Below are 17,999 nucleotides of genomic sequence, written 5' to 3'. Positions count from 1 at the left end.
TAAAAATAATTTCCCCCATAAGTCTAATATATTTGCATCTACCAAGGAGCCAGCATCTGCATTGTTATCTAACTAGTTCTTACATCCTTGAAGCACTCTACCTGAGATCAGTTAAGCAAACCTGGAACCTTAAGGGCCTGTCCCACGAGCATGCGACCTGCATGCGGCAAGCGCGACCTAAAGGACCTGTCCCACGAGCATGCGACTGCATGCGGCAAGTGCGACCAAACCAGAAGCGGGGGCCGCGCGGAGGTCGAGTGAGTGACATGAAGTTCGTGCGTGATGTACGGCGTCGAGGCGGTGCGTACGGCGTCGAGGTGGCTGCGGGCCGGCAGGCCGTTGCCGCGCGGAATTTTTGAACACTGTCAGTTTTTCGGAGCCCCGCGCGATGTCGGGACCAGCTCCGCACAGCTCCATATGGCTCCGGCGATCGAAGTGGAACCGGCCCCGCGAGGCCGTACGGCTCAAGCGACCACGTTAGGTCGCGCTTGCCGCATGGAGTCGCATGCTCGTGGGACAGGCCCTTTAGGTCGCGCTTGCCGCATGGAGTCGCATGCCCGTGGGACAAGACCTTTACAATCTCACCGGCCACTGTGCATCTTTATCAAATATATCTTTATGCTACATTCAAAATTCAAATGGGTAATTTTTGATATTAATCTTGCATTATGACTATTTTAGTGATCTCATAGAGCTGACCTGAGTCCACAAACTTTACTGTTGCTGGTTGAACTGACAGAAGTTCTGTATCTCACCACCTACATGTAGTCAATGAGCATAGAGTATTTCAGGCAGGCCTGGTCTTTTTATGGAAGAAATTACCATGTTTTGGTCACAACAGCTGGTATATTTGTCCATCTGTTCATGTTATGGAGCAGAATTAAGCCATTTGGCCCATCAAGTTACTCTGCAATTCAATCATGGCTGATCTATCTTCTCCCTCAAACCCATTCTCCTGCCTTCTCCCCATAACCCCTGAAACCCTCACTGTTGTCTTCATCTGCTGTCTGTGGAATGGATAGTTTAACTCTTGAACGGGAAAAGGCAGTCTGAAGATGTTGGATGTGCATACGAACAGATTTTTGCAATTTATGAACACTGATTTATTTTTTTTGGTCCAACCAGGCTGAAATCAATCTTATCCTTTTTATGTTTTCCATTTTGCCATAAAGTAAATGTTTTAGGCACTAAGGTGAGTTTTGATTTTCAGAACTGGACAATTAAACTAAGGTGCAAAAAATGGGGTCTACTTTGAAATTGGACATTTGTGCGCTAATGTTAATGCTTCGAACATTTGTGCAGTGTGTTCTGGATTCCGATGTTCAACAAATGCTTGGGATGTTCTATCCAGTCGGATTATTCCTGCCTCATTCTTTACGGTGCTAACGATGTATATGTAACATGTTGTGGCTTCACTGTGGATTGTGATTAAATTTGGTCCAAGCAAACTGCACTCCTGACCCCAATGTCCATTACAAATCTAGGGTTTCCCACAACTGTCATGACTACACCATCTGCTGATTTTGCTTGCTATAAGAACTCCTTTCCATTTTCAATTTCTCTATTGAGGTATCTGTTTGGATGATGAGCCTTCCCAGATGGTTTTGAGATGCCTTCTATTTAGGTTCAATTTTGTACAATTTTTTAATCTCCCTCCTTCCCTTCACCCTTTGCTCCAGCTATAGTAAACACGGGCCTTAAGATCAATTTATTGCACTTCTGTACCCTCCCTTATCGCAGCCAGAGAAAGATGGGGTAGGGGGTCCCCTTATCGTCTTCTACACCACTAGCCTCAATATTCAATGGGTCATCCATTAATTTCTGGCATCTTCAACAAAATTCCACGGCAGCCACCTTCCCGTCTCCTTTTCGGTCAGCACTTCCAAGTATAAACATTCCCCTGGTGTGACACTTCTGAAGTTGAATGGGAGTGCAGCACCTGTCCTTTCATCTCTTCTATCTGCACCATCCAGGGACTCAAACAGCTCTTCCAAGTGAACCAATTGCACTTTCAATTTGCTGCATTTCCAACTATTATCAGGCAACTGAACCATCCTACCACAACTAAAGAGCAGTCTTGAACTATTGTATACCTCATTGTATTTTCATTTATCTGTGCACCGATGGGCACATTTGTAATTGTGTATTGTCTTTTCGCTGACTGGTTAGCACGCAAGAAAAGTTTTTCACTGAGCCTCGGTACATGTGACAATAAACTAAACTGAACCACAATGTGGTCCCTACAATGGGGAAACCAGGTGCAAATTAGGTGACTGCCTTTCAGAACGCTTCCTTCAGTCTGCAAGATTAACCCTGAGTTTCTAGCTAACTGCTGCTCAATTTCTAGCTACCCCATTCTCCATTCCTCTCCCATTCCAATCTTTGGCCTCGCAAACCTGATCTTTTGCATAACCTTTTGCTGTGACCTTTGGGAATCAATATTAAATGCAACATGTTAGAACATAGAACAGTACAGCACAAGAACATGCCCTTCAGCCCACAATGTCCATGCCGAACATGATACCAAGGTCTTCAAAAGGGAACTGCAGATGCTGGAATATCGAAGGTACACAAAATTGCTGGGGAAACTCAGCGGGTGCAGCAGCATCTATGGAGCGAAGGAAATAGGCGACGTTTCGGGCCGAAACCCTTCTTCAGACTCCGAGTCAGAGTCTGAAGAAGGGTTTCGGCCCGAAACGTCGCCTATTTCCTTCGCTCCATAGATGCTGCTGCACCCGCTGAGTTTCCCCAGCAATTTTGTGTACCTATGATACCAAGGTCGTCTACCTGCAAATAACCTAAGTCCCTGCCTATCCCAAAGTCTTGTCACTAATATAACTGCTTCAACCACCATCTCTGGTAGAATGTTACAGGCATTGACCACCCTCAGTTTAAAACAAACTTGCTGAAATATCTGCCTTTCCTTTGTCAGAAGTGGCCGGTTCTGATAGAGAAAAATGGCACCATTAACTTTACAAATGCAACCTCATATGCTGAATATTTCCAGCATTTTTTTATTTCAGAATTCTAGCTACTGTTGTCTTTCTCAGTTCCAACATGTTCTATCTAGCTTCCCCCCCTTTCATCTGCTTCTATTTACATTCCACTGCACAGATCAGCTTTGATTAACTTGATTGCACTTAAAAGCAGTTACCAACTGGTCAAATATCTGAAGAATGGTCTCGACCCGAAACTTTACCCATTTTTTTTCTATCCAGAGATGCTGTCTGTCCCGCTGAGTTACTCCAGCATTTTGTGTCTACCAACAGGTCAACCTCTGCCTCTTAAACACAGCCATTACCTCTCTCGTTCACCGCTCCTCTGCGATTTAACATGAAAATACAAGATACCGTACAACTTTGATGAAGGGTCTCTTACTAAGCCAGTTTTAGAATGTGTAGAAAGAAACCGCAGATGCTGGTTTATACTGAAGATAGACACAAAATGCTGGAGTAATTCAGCAGGTCAGGCAGCATCTCTAGATAAAAAGAGGGGTGACGTTTCGGGTCAGAATCCTTCTTCAGTTTTAGAATGCATTAATTGAAGAATTTGTAAGAACCTTGCTGGTCCGTGATTGCAGCTATACTTTTTCTTTGGTTTTAATGTTTGTAGTTCATTAGTCTGAATGCAAGCTCCACTAAACTTCACTCGAACAACTGATGGTGATGAGTCAGAGTATAGAAGTGAGATCGACTGATTGACCAAATGGTTCCAGCACAACAACCTGGCTCTTAACATCAGCAAAACCAAGGAACTGATTGTGGACTTTGGAAGGGGTAGGATAGGGACCCACAATCCTGTTTATATCAACGGGACGATGGTGGAAAGGGTCAAGAACTCCAAATTCCTGGGTGTGCATATTTCCGAAGATCTTTCCTGGTCCCAGCACATTGATGCAATCATAAAGCAGGCACAGCAGCGCCTCTACTTCCTGAGAAGATTACGGAGAGTCGGTATGTCAAGGAGGACTCTCTCGAACTTCTACAGGTGCACAGTAGAGAGCATGCTGACCGGTTGCATCGTGGCTTGGTTCGGTAACTTGAACGTCCAGGAGCGGTAAAGATTGCAGAAGGTTGTGACCACTGCCCAGTCCACCATCGAAGGGATCTATTGCAGTCGCTGCCTCAAAAAGGCTGCCAACATCATCAACGACCATCCTGGCCACACACTCATCTCTCCGTTGCCATTGGGAAGAAGGTACAGAAGCTTGAAATCTGGAACATCCAGGTTCAGGAACAGCTACTTCCCCACAGCCATCAGGCTATGAAACTCGCCATCAAACAAACTCTGAACAATAACAGCCTATTGCACTTTATCTATTATTTATATATATATGGTCTATTTATATATGGTCTATGATATATAGACACACTGAACTTTTATCTCCTGTTCTGTATTATGTTTACATATTCTGTTGTGCTGCAGCAAGCAAGAATTTAATTGTCTTATCTGGGACACATGACAATAAAACTCTCTTGACTCTTGACTGAATGCTGTGGAGCCTTGAGAGATTAAATCGAGACTCCACCTGCTCTTACCAGATCAGCGTAGAAGGTCCCACAGAACTCTTTGAACAACTGAGTCCAATAAGCTATTTTAAACAACCAGGATGTTTGTCTAGTCTGTTACATGAAATACTGTATGGGCCATATGGAGACAGAATGTAGCATATTGTCTTTGGTTTAATGCTTGGCGCTATGGTTTCATATTTATGGGTTGCAAGGCTAGAATGTGGCTGGCTGTTAAAGACTTAGACATGAGTGTGCAGAATAAAATTCCTGAATTTGAGATGAGGTTGACTGACCCACTGACCAATGCAATCTAATAACCGCTGCAAATTGTTCTGTTGCTGTTGTTCCCTTAAAGGGCCTGTCCCACTTTGCGATTTTTTTTCGGCGACTGCGGAGCTTTAGTGACGATATTACGGGCAGTCGCTCAACAAATTGCGGGGGGGGGGTGCGTTGTTCCCAAAGTCTACATATCAAGCAGAAAAGTTACACAAGTTCTCACAAATATAATGTTTCTGTTCATTTAAAGTTGATATCCCCCCCCCCCCCCAAAAATAAATAACCACTTCAGCCATTTTTATTACCCCTCTGGGCAATCTCACTTGCCAAGTTCCATGATTGATTCAATATAGCCACCTACTTCCATGACTCATCTTCTTAGCGGGCACAGAGTGAAAGAGGTACTATGTACATTCAGAAGTATGGTGTCCGTCTGGTCAGGTAATAATAATACAGTAACAAGTATGTTACAAGAAAAAGAAAATCAAAGTACACTTTCATTCTCTTTATTTCTTTTAAATTACAAAATCCTAGAGCAGAAGAGATATTATGTATCTATTTTTCCCCTTTTGATGTTACTGTGTCTACCTGCAAAGGTGTCAAACTGATCGATTCAATTCTTTATCAACTTACCTTGCTGTGTGGGCACAACAGAGATTGATGATTGAAGATTCAAGAGGAAAAGACCATGTCCATGTCATGATAATTTTCGGTCCTTCACAGAAAACATGCTTGCATCAATCTGTAGTGTGCATGGTTAAGCATATATGTTACCATGGTCCAGGATTTATTGGGTGAATATGTTTAGTTTGTGACTTTATTTGAAGCAGAAATAATATTGAGTATAATTCCAGTCTGAAGAAGGGTTTCGGCCCGAAACGTCGCCTATTTCCTTCGCTCCATAGATGCTGCTGCACCTGCTGAGTTTCCCCAGCAATTTTGTGTACCTTTGAGTATAATTCCGACTGGTAACTACGCACTTCGTCTGAGTACATTATCACACGCCGTCTTAAATGAGCACCTAAACTGTCATTTGGCAACCTAAAAAGCTGTCTAGGTTGCCCGGCTGGCAACAGCGAAAAAAAGTTAAGTGAGAGCCCTGCTTCTATCAAATCTCCCCTCTACCTCTGACGTCCCAGAGAAAAATTGTAGCAAAGCTCCATTACTTTCAATTCCCAGCACAACCACCACCAGCTATCAGCGTCACGTTTAAAAGCTGAATGACATCCATTTCCCTGGAGTCAGTTTAACTTCGTAACCTACAAATTTATCAAGCAGTATAAAGCGGTGCCACTTGTCTATGCTCAGTATCTGAACTGTTGGCTTTCTTTTGACGATTAGCCAGTGAGTCTCCAGGCAGAGATGGTGTTAATTCATCTCTTGCTGACACAAAAGCACGGCCAAAACGTGCTGCATATGTGAGCTAGTCCACTGGGACATCACGACAAATCTGATTTAGAATTTTAAACCGATGAAGCTCTGTAGGTCAGTGAATGGAAAAGCATTTAGCCTCTTAAAAATACATACACCGAGCTCTAGCTTTAGTGTCCTGTATAATCGAGTTGTTTTATATAAATCTTATTTTAATCGGAATTGTAAACTGCACAGCTCCAGGTTCGGCTGGTAGTTTATTCCTAACTATTTATAACTTGGCAATGAAGGAAGATTAAGATAAATGTATCCTGTTGCTCCCCAGCACCCCTAACCCCACCCTTCAACTCAGCCACGTCTCTTAATACTAAAACTAAGAAAACAGAGGAACTAAGAGTGCTGATGGATATACCAGATTTTGCCTTTTGAGAACGTGCCAAACTCAAGGTTTAAAAAGAGACTTGTTTGAAGCTTTTGATTTTACACCCATTCTTTTAAAGACTAAAATGGAGTGGGAGATGAATAGTTGCCTACCTGAGGTTATAATTAGAACTGTACTCTTCCCTTGGTGAAGTGCCAAACTCACTGTTCTTTCATCTTAAAAAAAAAAAAACGGCTAGCAATTCCTATCTTATTCAGTGCAGGATGTTACTGTATTGTTGACTCTGCTGACCTTTTTGGGGGGTCGGGAAGATTTTTTAAAAACCCTTAAAAATCCATGACTAAATGTTGAAAAGTCATTTTAGTGGGGAAACATTGAGTGGTGAGGTCCTATTCTCTGGGCCTGGAATATCTAACGATGAAGTGCTGTCCCTATTAGCTTCTGCAGGAATGCACTTTGGCTCTCCTGACTAGTAGTTCAAACCCACCTACGTGGCTGTGAGGTTTGTGCAGGATGTACTATACCCTGCTGCCTATTTACTTAAAACTAAGCACCCCGAGGCCTTGTTCAGCATAGCTAGAGACTTCGACCAGGCCAACCTCTATAGTGTACTACTAGAATGGTATCACAATGGCTTCTGTCCCACCAGAGACTCAAACACCCTTGACTAGTGTCTCAAGATGCCTACTGCTCTCTCTTTTCCCCCCCACATTTGGGAAAATCTGATAATTAGGGTCTTACTCCGCTTAAAGCTGAATTGAAGTGTGAGGATACGGTACCAAAAGTTGTACAATGCTGTCTGAGGAAATGTGAGATCCTACGTGCCGGCTTGGAGTTGGTGGATTGGTTAACTTTCAAGGACTCAGCAGCCTACATAAATTAGTACACCATGAATACATGGGACATGTTGATCGGTGTGGGCAAGTTGGGCCGAAGGGCCTGTTTCCACACTGTATGATTCTATAACCAGTATCGTTGCAGTCTTCATCAGTAAGTGTGTGAAGGACTGCGTGCCAAGATGTTGGTTTCCCCAACCAGAAACCATGGATTAACCGTGAGATCCACTCCCTTGTGAAGACTGAGTTGGATGATCCCGATCTGTACAAAACATCTAGGTGCAACCTTTGCCAAATCATAAGCAACGCCAAGAGACAATTCCCAACCAAGCTTGAGACCCAGACCATCTGCACAAACGCCAGTTGATTGTGCGAAGGCTTGCACATTACAATGGGCTTCAAAGTAAAGTCATGCAGAATCATGGGCAACAATGCATTCCTCTCTGATGAGCTCAATGAATCCAATGTTCAATCTGAACAGGAGGCTTATAGAAGGATGTCACCTGACCAGACAGCCTTGGTCACCATCACATCACTGTCAGATCAGCCTTCCTGTCAGTGAACCAACAGAAAGCAACTGGCACAGATGGAATCCCCAGTCACATCCTCTGAACCTGTGCGGAATAGTTGGCAGGTGTATTCGTGGACATGATTAATTTCTCCCTGCTGCAATCCTGCTTTAAGAAAACCACTATCGTCTCAATATAATAATATAATAATAATAAACTTTATTTCGGACTCAAGTTCCAGACAAGGGACAACATTACATAAAAATACATTGCATATAAAAACACCATAAAATACATATAACATCTTATTATATCACTTATAAAAGAATCATAAATTATATATTAAAAAAACACAATACATGATTTAAAATCCAGAATTAAAAAGAAATCAATGTCCTACAACGAGACATCGATACCATTGTCTCCACAACTGGGATTTGTAGCGTGTAGTGCTAAACCTTATGTTTGACAAAACCACGATAATTACATTTTTAGAGTCATTTATCCTGCAAATGAATTTATACATATGATTTCTTAGGATAGCTCCTAAAGTACTGACTCTTGCAGCCACAAACATATTACTAGCACTACACCATCTAGGTTGCCTTAGCAATGTTCTCATGGCATTATTATAGGCCGCCTTTCGTCTCTGAAAACATGTCTTTCCGTAGTTCGACCACAGGTGCGCAGTATAGAGTGGTGTGCAGTATGATCTAAACAGTTACATCTTCACCGCATCTGTACACGCACCAAACTTACGCAAGAGAATATTTGCCTGTACATACAGCATACGTGTTGCCTATAAATAGTAAGATTAAACGAGAACTTACCAGTTCGAAGTTTGATCGTTATTTTATGAGGAGTACGTTGAGGGAATACGTGAAGAACCCCGCCAGGATGCATGCGTGTCATTCTTCAAAGCAGCGGTGTGAAATCACAGATAACTGTAATGACTGAACATAGTAAGATTAGAGAAGAAAATACCAGTTGAGTATATGATCAAGGGTGGGAGCGGAGGGCACGTATTCCCTCAACGTACTCCTCATAAAATAACGATCAAACTTCGAACTGGTAAGTTCTCGTTTAATCTTACTATTTTACTTCGGAGTCACGTGAGTGACTACGTGAAGATTTCAAAGCTCTGTGATTTCATGCCGTGGAAACGAGTCCATGCATCACATCTGCCTTAATTGACTGGGAGGAATTGTGTTAACATGTTTAGACATGAATCCAACATTGAAATCCATGATAAATTGTTAACAACAAATTATAGCCCCTATTTATGGGGTGAAATTATATTACAGAACTTAAAATTGGCTCTGCAAAGTTCCAGTTTAACTACTGGTTTGTGGTAGAATAGTTGGAACATTTTCCCCTGATCCATCCTGCTGTCTCGAGGATTTGGTTCATTGGTACATCCAACTCCATAGCTGCCGATGTAGTTGCAGCCCTGGTGGAATAGGATTTGAATATGTTAGTATCCACCCTAGCTGTTGTTAAAACCTGTTTCAGCCATCTGAAAATAGTTTGAACCGACACTTTTTTGTGGGTTTGTTAGTGGCTGATTAGTAGTGCCATCTCATAGCCTCAGATGTTTTTGGTGTTCTCCATATAGAACAATAATTGTCATTATACAGAGACGATATCTATCAAAATTCTATTTTGAGGCCTGATGATCCCGGTCTGTTCTGTTTGACTAATTCGTAATATGAAACGTTATATTCCTGTTGAAGAAGTCATATAGTCCAGCCTTAACCTATGTACGACTGTACCCTTAGTGCCGTGACCAAAGCCATCAGCATGACTGTTTTGTGCGTCAGTCTATGCAGGGACAGAGCTGTTGCTGGAGACCAATTCCTTAGCAACGTTAGGGCAATACTCATGTCCCATTTAGAGAGTACCTGGTTCTTGGGGGATAGATATTAAAAATTCCCCTCATAGGTTTGGTTACCAGGGGTGAGTCCCAACAGAATGATGCTCTGATCCTCGCCATAGATATGCTGATAGGGCACTTCTGGCGCAGTTAATGGCACTAACTGAGCCCCTCATCATAATGGAGGCCTGCCAGGAATTCGAGAACAGACGTTATGTTCATCAACTGTAGGTGATGTTGTCTCTGTGACAATATATCTCCCATTTCCTGATGTATACCAGATATAGTTTTTGGTGGACTGTCTGTGGCCCGCTGAGATAATGTTCAATGTTCGGTCCGCCAGTCCCAGTTGCAGTAGAGGTTTCTTTAGACTCTACAAATTGATAGGTTTGTTGTTTTTGACATGGATGGGTTCCCCTGTTACAGGATGAACCAATAATCTGGTTGTTTCAGGATGGTGATGCATGGTTAAACCCCATGTTGAGTATCACAGGGAACCATGGTTAAGTAGGCCAATCGGCACTACCAATTAACAGACGCTGAGTCTTGTTGTATTTTTCGTAATACCCGACTGATGATGCAGAAAAGGAGAGAATGCATAGATAAACAATTGCCCCCTCAATGCAGTGAAAAGCATCTGTCCCTGCTGTCCCAGGGTCTGGTTCCCAAGAAACACAGTTTGGTAACTGGTGATTGTCTTATTTTATTGAATTTGCGTGACCTGATGTCTGTCACTGAATTTTGGGTTACCTGGTAGGTAAGTAGCTGATATTCCAATATTTCTCTGGATACACCATTACCAAATTGTATTGTCACTCTGTAGTCTAACACGCTGGTGATTTATCCCAGAGCAGTATGACTTTAGGCCATAGAACGCACCCCACATTTCCAGGTAGTTTATGCCCAGTGTCTGTGATAATGATGCCTCCTGTGCCTTTCATCTACCTCCACAGATGGAGATGGAAATTGGTAGTACCCCAACCAAGCGCACTGGCATCAGTTTGTAGTACCACTAAGGGTTTGCTGATAACGATAGGGTTGGAACAATGCCGAATGTTATCCCTCCACCATTTTAATTCCATAAGCTTTGATTGGTGGCTTATTGGTCTGTTGAAATGACCAGTATTAACTTTGAGTGTTTATATTTTGCCCTTTGTAGATTTTTGGTAATACAAAGGTCCAAATTGTGTGGCTGGAAAGGCAGACACTATATGCCAATTATACTTGCTACCAATCTGATAGACGGTTCACTGATGTCAGTGGGGTTGTTGCAGGCCTCAGCCTTGTCCTTTGGTAAAGTCACCGACATGTGAGCTGTCAATAGTGAACCCCAAATAAACCATTATGTTGGTAGGCGTTAGTTTAGATTTAACTGGATGGATGATAACCCCCAGTTTTCACCCAATTGTATGGTGGCTGTTACAGCTAGTTAGGCCAACTCCAAAGTTATGCCCACAATTAGTATGATTATATGATTATGTATTTGGTAGAGCTCTATACTGCCAGTGCTGCCCCATCCAGTTGAATTTTTTTAAATAACGTTTGTGATCAGTCCGTGTAGGCATGGAGTAGCCTTTAGAAATCAGTCCTTTAGCAGTTACCAGTTCCCATTTTGTACTGAATATATAGTACAATGTATTCCAGCCAATCGTGTTGGGTTTACCCATTACCCCTTTTGCACAATTCAATGGTATGTCCCTGGATACTGCTTAGGATATAAGTGTCTATAGTTAATATACACCATATCCAAAAGAGTGTAATCTCCCACCAATGTGTGTGTTATCCACTCTTCCTATAATTTGTAAGGGACCAGACCCACCTACCTCCATTGTTACCAGTGGAAGTTTGCTTCTTCTGTGTGGTCTTCGTGGAGGTTGAGGCGCCGGTGTCTGGGTTTGTTTTTGGGTTGGGGGTTTGCGCATCTTCCAGAAAGGCCGGTCTGGGCTATGGTCTAAAAGACCGCTGTCCTGTATGCCCGACCTTTGAGCTTTCACCAGCTTCTCTTGTTCTGCTGGTGGGTGCATAAGGGTGCTGTCTTTGGCTGTAGGAGATCCTTAATGTTGTCGCCTTTATGAGCCCCAGGGCTTTCCTAAGTCCTGCTCCGACATGTTTCCAGATGCTATTTCCACGACTGGAACATTCAGGGATGCGCAGTTTCCTGGTCCCAAGTATTTTTGCAGTGGTGTCCATCGTGGTCTGGCTGTATGTATTTGGACACCATGACCAGTAGATTTTGCCTTCCTGCACCCCCTGCACACTTGTAGTTTTGTTCGTCAAAACCCCTCTTCAGGGTCAGCCCAGAATAGACCCCCCCAGTACTCCCCTCTGACGAGGGAGATGCACTGTGCAGCCCTACAAGATGTGCTGCTGTGGGTTTTACATAGTGCCCACAGTGACTAGACTCCATCTCCCGGAGCCTGTCATGTTGGAGCTCGGCTCCATAAGCCGCTCCAACTTTCTTTTCCATGTTGGAGCTCGGCTCCATAAGCCGCTCCAACTTTCTTTTTCATGTTGGAGCTCGACTCCTTAAGCCGCTCCAACCGGCTCCAGCGCTCACGGTCGCTGGCCGCCCAAAGTCGGACTCATCAGTCAACGACTCTTTTGGTTTTCTTCTTGCCTTCCCGCCCAGACGCAGTGTTTAATCTGGCCGGTGCGGGGGCGAAGTCGGCACAGCTGTTCCCTTACCGCTGCTGGCGTCCGCAAATCCGCGGTCTTCCCCCGCCAGCTTTGTCGCAGCTCTGGTCGACTTCTTTGTCTTGTGCATGTTTCCCCCACCTGTAGAACAGTATGGGAACAATAAAGACCGCAGTATCACTTACCTGCAGGTCCAGGCTCAAAACTTGCCGTTTAGGGGGAACGTCTTCCACCCCTCCTCCTGCCGTTTTGACTTGTCAAAGCCAACGGCTCCGTTCTGTATAGTCTCCCGCCCAGCCATGGTGTTTAATCTGGCCGGTGCGGGAGCGAAATCGGGCACAGCTGTTCCCTTACGGGTGATTCCTGTGCCGCCTGCCGTTGTTTGCACAGCTCTCCATGTTTCCCCACCTGTGAAACAGTATGGGGAGAATAAAAACCGCAGTTTCACTTACCTGCAGGTCCAGGTTTAAACTGTCGCTACGGGGGAACGTCGTTCCACCCCGCCTCCTGCCGTTTCGATTTGTCAAAGTCGACGGCCCCATTCTGAATAGTCTCCCGCCGGCCGTGGTGTTCTGGCCGGCGCGGGACCAAAAGTCGGCACAGCTGATCCCACTTACGGGGCTTGTGCCTTCAGCTGCTGCTGGCTCCCGCAACTTCGCGGTCCTCCCCAGCCAGCTTCACTCGCAGCACTTGTGGACACTATTTTGTCCAGCTTCCCCCCCCCCCCCCCCCCGTGTAAAAACAGCGCGGGAACAAACACTACCGCAGAGTAAATCACTTACCTGCAGGTCGCGGTTTCAAACTTACCGCTGCGGGGGAACGCTCCACCCCGCCTGTCGTTTCGCAAGCGTGAAAGCGATATGACACGCATGCGTCCTGGCGGGGTTCTTCACGTAGTCACTCACGTGACTCCGAAGTAAAATATCCTTATCTTCTGCCATTTGTTCTATAATAAAATGCCCAAGATATTTTACCTTATTACAGACACTAAGTCAGACGATTTAAAATCAGGAAATTTTAGACATTTATCCTCTTTGGTTCTACAGATCATAACAGCACTCTTACAAGCATTATATTTAATATCATGTTCCACACCATACACAGAACATATAGTAAGGAGCTGCTGGAGACCAGCACTAGATGAACTAAAGACCACAAGATCATCAACATACATAATATGGTTTACTAAAATATCACCAATCATGCACCCAGTATTACAGGCTTTCAATTGCTTGGACAGATCATCAATATAAAGATTAAAAAAGGACTGGGGACAAAATTCTCCCTTGTCTAACACCATTGCTAACCCCAAATGGGGCTGAGACCCGGCTGAGATCCGGAAGTGGCGGCGCTGGTAAACGGCTGCGGCTCGCCTGCAGTCCGTTTGTCTTTACTTTTTTATGTTGTTTTTTTTTTCGTTTTGTCTAGTTAGTTTTTGTTTTTTAGGTTGTGTTTATGTGGGGGGGGGGGTTGAAACGGGGCTTGCTGTCTCTCTCTTCGGGGGTATACGACTTTTTTATCGTATCCCCCTTCTCTGCCTCCGTCTGCGCTGAGGCCTGATGGCGGAGCTGGCGGCCTCGAGATTCCGGAGGCAGAGCCAGTCAGGACTTGCACTGGGCTCGCTCCCGTGAGGGCGGCCCAGCTCGGGGCTGGAACGGCGCTCCCGTCGGAGTGGCCCAGCCTGAGGGTGGAACGGCGCTCCCGTCGGAGTGGCCCAGCCCGAGGGAGGAACGGCGCTCCCGTCGGAGTGGCCCAGCCCGAGGGAGGAATGGCGCTCCCGTCGGAGCGGCCCAGCCCGAGGGTGGAATGGCGCTCCCGTCGGAGTGGCCCAGCCCGAGGGAGGAACGGCATTCACGTGAGGGCGATCCGGCTCGGGGCTGGAACGGCTCAGGGCTGGAACGGTGCTCCGGTGGCTGGGACGGCGTTCTGGCGGCTATGACCTGAGTCCGGGGTTGAGCCGCGGCCAGCGGCTGCGTCCGTTGGACTGGAGGGCGGCAGCTTCGACCACCCCGGGCGTTTGAGTGTTTGAGCTGGTCCGTTACGGGGTTCGGTGAGCCGCGGGACTGTTTGTACCATCGCCCGGTAGGGTATCGCCTCAGCGCAGAGGGAGAAGAGGAGGGAAGAGACTGCAGCCCTAAGATTTTTGCCTTCACCACAGTGAGGAGGTGCTTGGAGGACTCACTGTGGTGGTGTTAATTTGTGTTTATTGTTGTTATTATTGTATGATTGTATGTATCACTGCAGGCACGAAATTTCGTTCAGACCGTAAGGTCTGAATGACAATAAAGGCATTCAATTCAATTCAATGCTGCCTAATCCACTGAGTTGCTCCTGCTTTTTGTGTCTATCTTTGGTTTAAACCAGCATCTGCAGTTCCTTCCTACACATGTGAATGCTATCCCTGGTTAGAAGTTTAGAACAGAAATCCCAAATTGGTAGAATTATTTTTGATACTCAGCCTTCACTTAAGGTCACATATATATATGAATAGTGGCTTTAAGCTACTTATACGGAGCACTTAGTGTGACTTTTTAATGTGTATTAACAGTGGTATATTCATCTTATTGCAGGCGGAGGGTGAAGACAATTTGAAGAAGATGCAACTGATGGAGCTAGCGATTCTTAATGGTACCTACAGAGATGCCAATATCAAAGCACGTAAGCGAACTGCATTATTGTGTGGGATTGTTTTTAATGTGATGCTTTGTTCTAGTTGGCGACATTGTTTTTGTGTTATAAACTGCATTTGCATTCTGTCTAAACATACATTGCACGTTAAAGCGTATATCAGGGTAGATTGGGGGATTTTAAAGAGCACCTAGCATTGAACACAGATGGAGAAGGTAGTACTTGCAGTATTTGGAGCCCTTGCATTGAAAGGGCTTGCTGCTGCTGCTGATGAATAATCAGATCTGGTGAGCTTGAGAGACTAGAATTAGAATGCAACAATGAGTGTTGTCGGGCTGGAAGAATGTTAGTTTTGTAGTTCCTTGCAATTTAGGAGGAAGCTGTTCATTCTAGGTCTTTGGTTAGTTTAGATTGGAGATACAGCAGGGAAAATTACCCTTCAGTCCACCAAGTCCGCACCGACCAGCGATCACCCCACACACTAGTTCTACCCTACACAGTAGGGACAATTTACAACAGCCAATGAACTTACAAGCTTGAACATCTTTGGAGTGTGGGAGAAAACCGGAGAACCCCCATGCTGTCACAGGGAAAGCATGCAAACTCCGTACCGGCAGCACCCGTAGTCTCGTGCGCCGTAGGACAGCAACTCTGCCGCTGTGCCATCCCGTGGTGCCTCTTAGCTTGATCCTGAGGCTACTGAGTGATTTGAAAATAAGTTTTCAGTCGATGTTGTTCAGCATGGGTTAGGACATCAGGGTTTGAGTAAAGTTTATAGTTGGTTAAGGGAGCGTTAGGAAGTTGGGAGGAGGAGTATTGCATTAGTCTCAGTTTTGAGGTAATCTGAAATATGAGGATTACAAGAGTGGGGAGACTGATGTTCTGGAATTACTAATAAACGATGCAGTAATGCTATGGTACATGGTCAAAGCTGTGCTTTTGTAGACAAAATGGTGCATACATCGTTCCTCGCTGTTTTGTCTATATCGTCCTATAAGCTATCTGCCTTTTTAATTAATGCATTTTATCTTTTTAATTTAAACATTGTGAAATATTAAAATTCTAAAAATTAAAAACCTATTTTTTAACTTTTTGGAGCTGCCGGCATTCCATACCATCACAAAATACTGGGTCAAAGTGTAAAAATAATACAAGAGTGTAAGCAAATGGCCGACACCAAGCATCGATACTGTGGGTAGAATAGGAATCAGTTCAGATACGATTCCCATCTAATGAGGGGAATGAGGGGGTAATATTTCCAGCAATTCTCGGCTGGACTCGAATACTTTCTGGATAACTGATCTTTTCAAAACACTCATGTCTAGCTCTGTCAGCTGTTGGCACTATGCCTGTTCCCTCCAAGCTTGAACACTATATACCATTGTTTCATTCGATAGTGAGTGGTGCGAAGTAAAGCACCTTCAAATTTTAAACAGCTGTTAGTGGGGCACTCCAAATTGTCTGTTTTCTTTTAAGCCGTCAGAATGGAGAAGCCTTGAGGAATAGAAGCACAAACTTGTTATGTTGCTGGACTAACCAGAGGCATAAGTTCAACTCCATTATAGAGTCATACAGTGTGGAAACAGGCCCTGCGGCCCAACTTGCCCACACCGGCCAACATTTCCCATCTACACTCGTCCCACCTGCCTGTATATGGCCCATATCCCTCTAGCCCTGTCCTACCCATGTTCCTGTTTTAACGGCTTCTTAAATGTTTGGATAGTTCCAGCCTCAACTACAGTGCCCTCCATAATAATGTTTGGGACAAAGAGCCATCATTTATTTATTTGCCTCTGTACTCCAAAATTTGAGATTTGGAATAGAAAAAAATCACGTGGTTAAAGTGCACATTGTCAGATTTTAATAAAGGCAAATTTTATACATTTTGGTTTCACCATGTAGAAATTACAGCTGTGTTTATACATAGTCCCCCCATTTCAGGACACATAATGTTTGGGGCACATGGCTTCACAGGCGTTTGTAATTGCTCAGGTGTGTTTAATGAGAGGGTATAAGAGAGCTCTCAGCATCTAGTCTTTCCTCCAGTATTTCCATCACCTTTGGAAACTTTTATTGCTGTTTATCGACATGAGGACCAAAGATGCGCCAATGAAAGTCAAAAGAAGCAATTATGAGTGAGAAACAAGAATAAAACTGTTAAGCGACATCAGCCAAACCTTAGGCTGACCAAAATCAACTGTTTGGATTTGGTAGAGCACTCGTGAGCTTACTAATCACGTAGGGACTGGAAGGCCAAGGAAGACCTCCACAGCTGATGACAGAAGAATTCTCTCTATAATGAAGAAAAATCCCCAAACACCTGTCCGACAGATCAGAAACACTCTTCAGGAGTCAGGAGTGGATTTGTTAATGACCACTGTCCGCAGAAAACTTAATGACCAGAAATACAGAGGCAACATTGCAAGATGTTGCAAGTACTTAAAAGAGCAACCACAGTTCTGGAAAAAGGTCTTGTGGACAGATGAGATTAACATATCAGAGTGATGGCAAGAGCAAAGTATGGAGGAGAGAAGGAACTGCCCAAGATCCAAAGCATACCGCCTCATCTGTGAAACACGGTGGTGGGGGTGTTATAGCCTGCCATGTATGGCTGCTGAAGTTACTGGCTCACTTATATTGATGATACAACTGCTGATGGTAGTAGCATAATGAATTCTGAAGTGTATAGACACATCCTATCTGCTCGTTCAAACAAATGCCTCAAAACCTATTGGCGGTGGTTCATTCTACAGCAAGACAATGATCTCAAACATACTGCTAAAGCAACAAAGGAGTTTTCAAAGCTAAAAAATGGTAAATCCCCCGATCTGAACCAAATTGAGCATGCCTTTTATATACTGAAGGGAAATCTGAAGGGTACTAGCCCCCAAAACAAGCATAAGCTAAAGATGGCTACAAGACAGGACTGGCAGAGCATCATCAGAGAAGACACCCAGCAACTGGTGATGTCCATGAATC

At 44.4% G+C, this 17,999-nt stretch overlaps 1 protein-coding gene across 10 annotated transcripts in view; it reads left to right on the top strand.

Moving 5' to 3' along the window:
- LOC116988304 (protein quaking-like) overlaps window positions 1-17,999 on the top strand; it is a 95,241-nt gene that overhangs the window by 64,446 nt on the left and 12,796 nt on the right. For 6 of the 10 annotated variants that reach the window (XM_033044891.1, XM_033044893.1, XM_033044886.1 and 3 more), the window contains exon 5: window positions 14,960-15,050. In XM_033044891.1, coding sequence (XP_032900782.1) covers window positions 14,960-15,050 — 91 coding nt within the window. The remainder of the gene's footprint in view (window positions 1-14,959; window positions 15,051-17,999) is intronic. The other 4 variants (XM_033044892.1, XM_033044887.1, XM_033044890.1 and 1 more) reach the window with 1 other exon arrangement.

The sequence above is a fragment of the Amblyraja radiata genome, chromosome 27, assembly GCF_010909765.2.
Source record: "Amblyraja radiata isolate CabotCenter1 chromosome 27, sAmbRad1.1.pri, whole genome shotgun sequence".
Classification (NCBI taxonomy): Eukaryota; Metazoa; Chordata; class Chondrichthyes; order Rajiformes; family Rajidae; genus Amblyraja; species Amblyraja radiata.
Note: the sequence above shows the minus strand (reverse complement) of the source record. Positions and strands in the feature narration are given on the sequence as shown.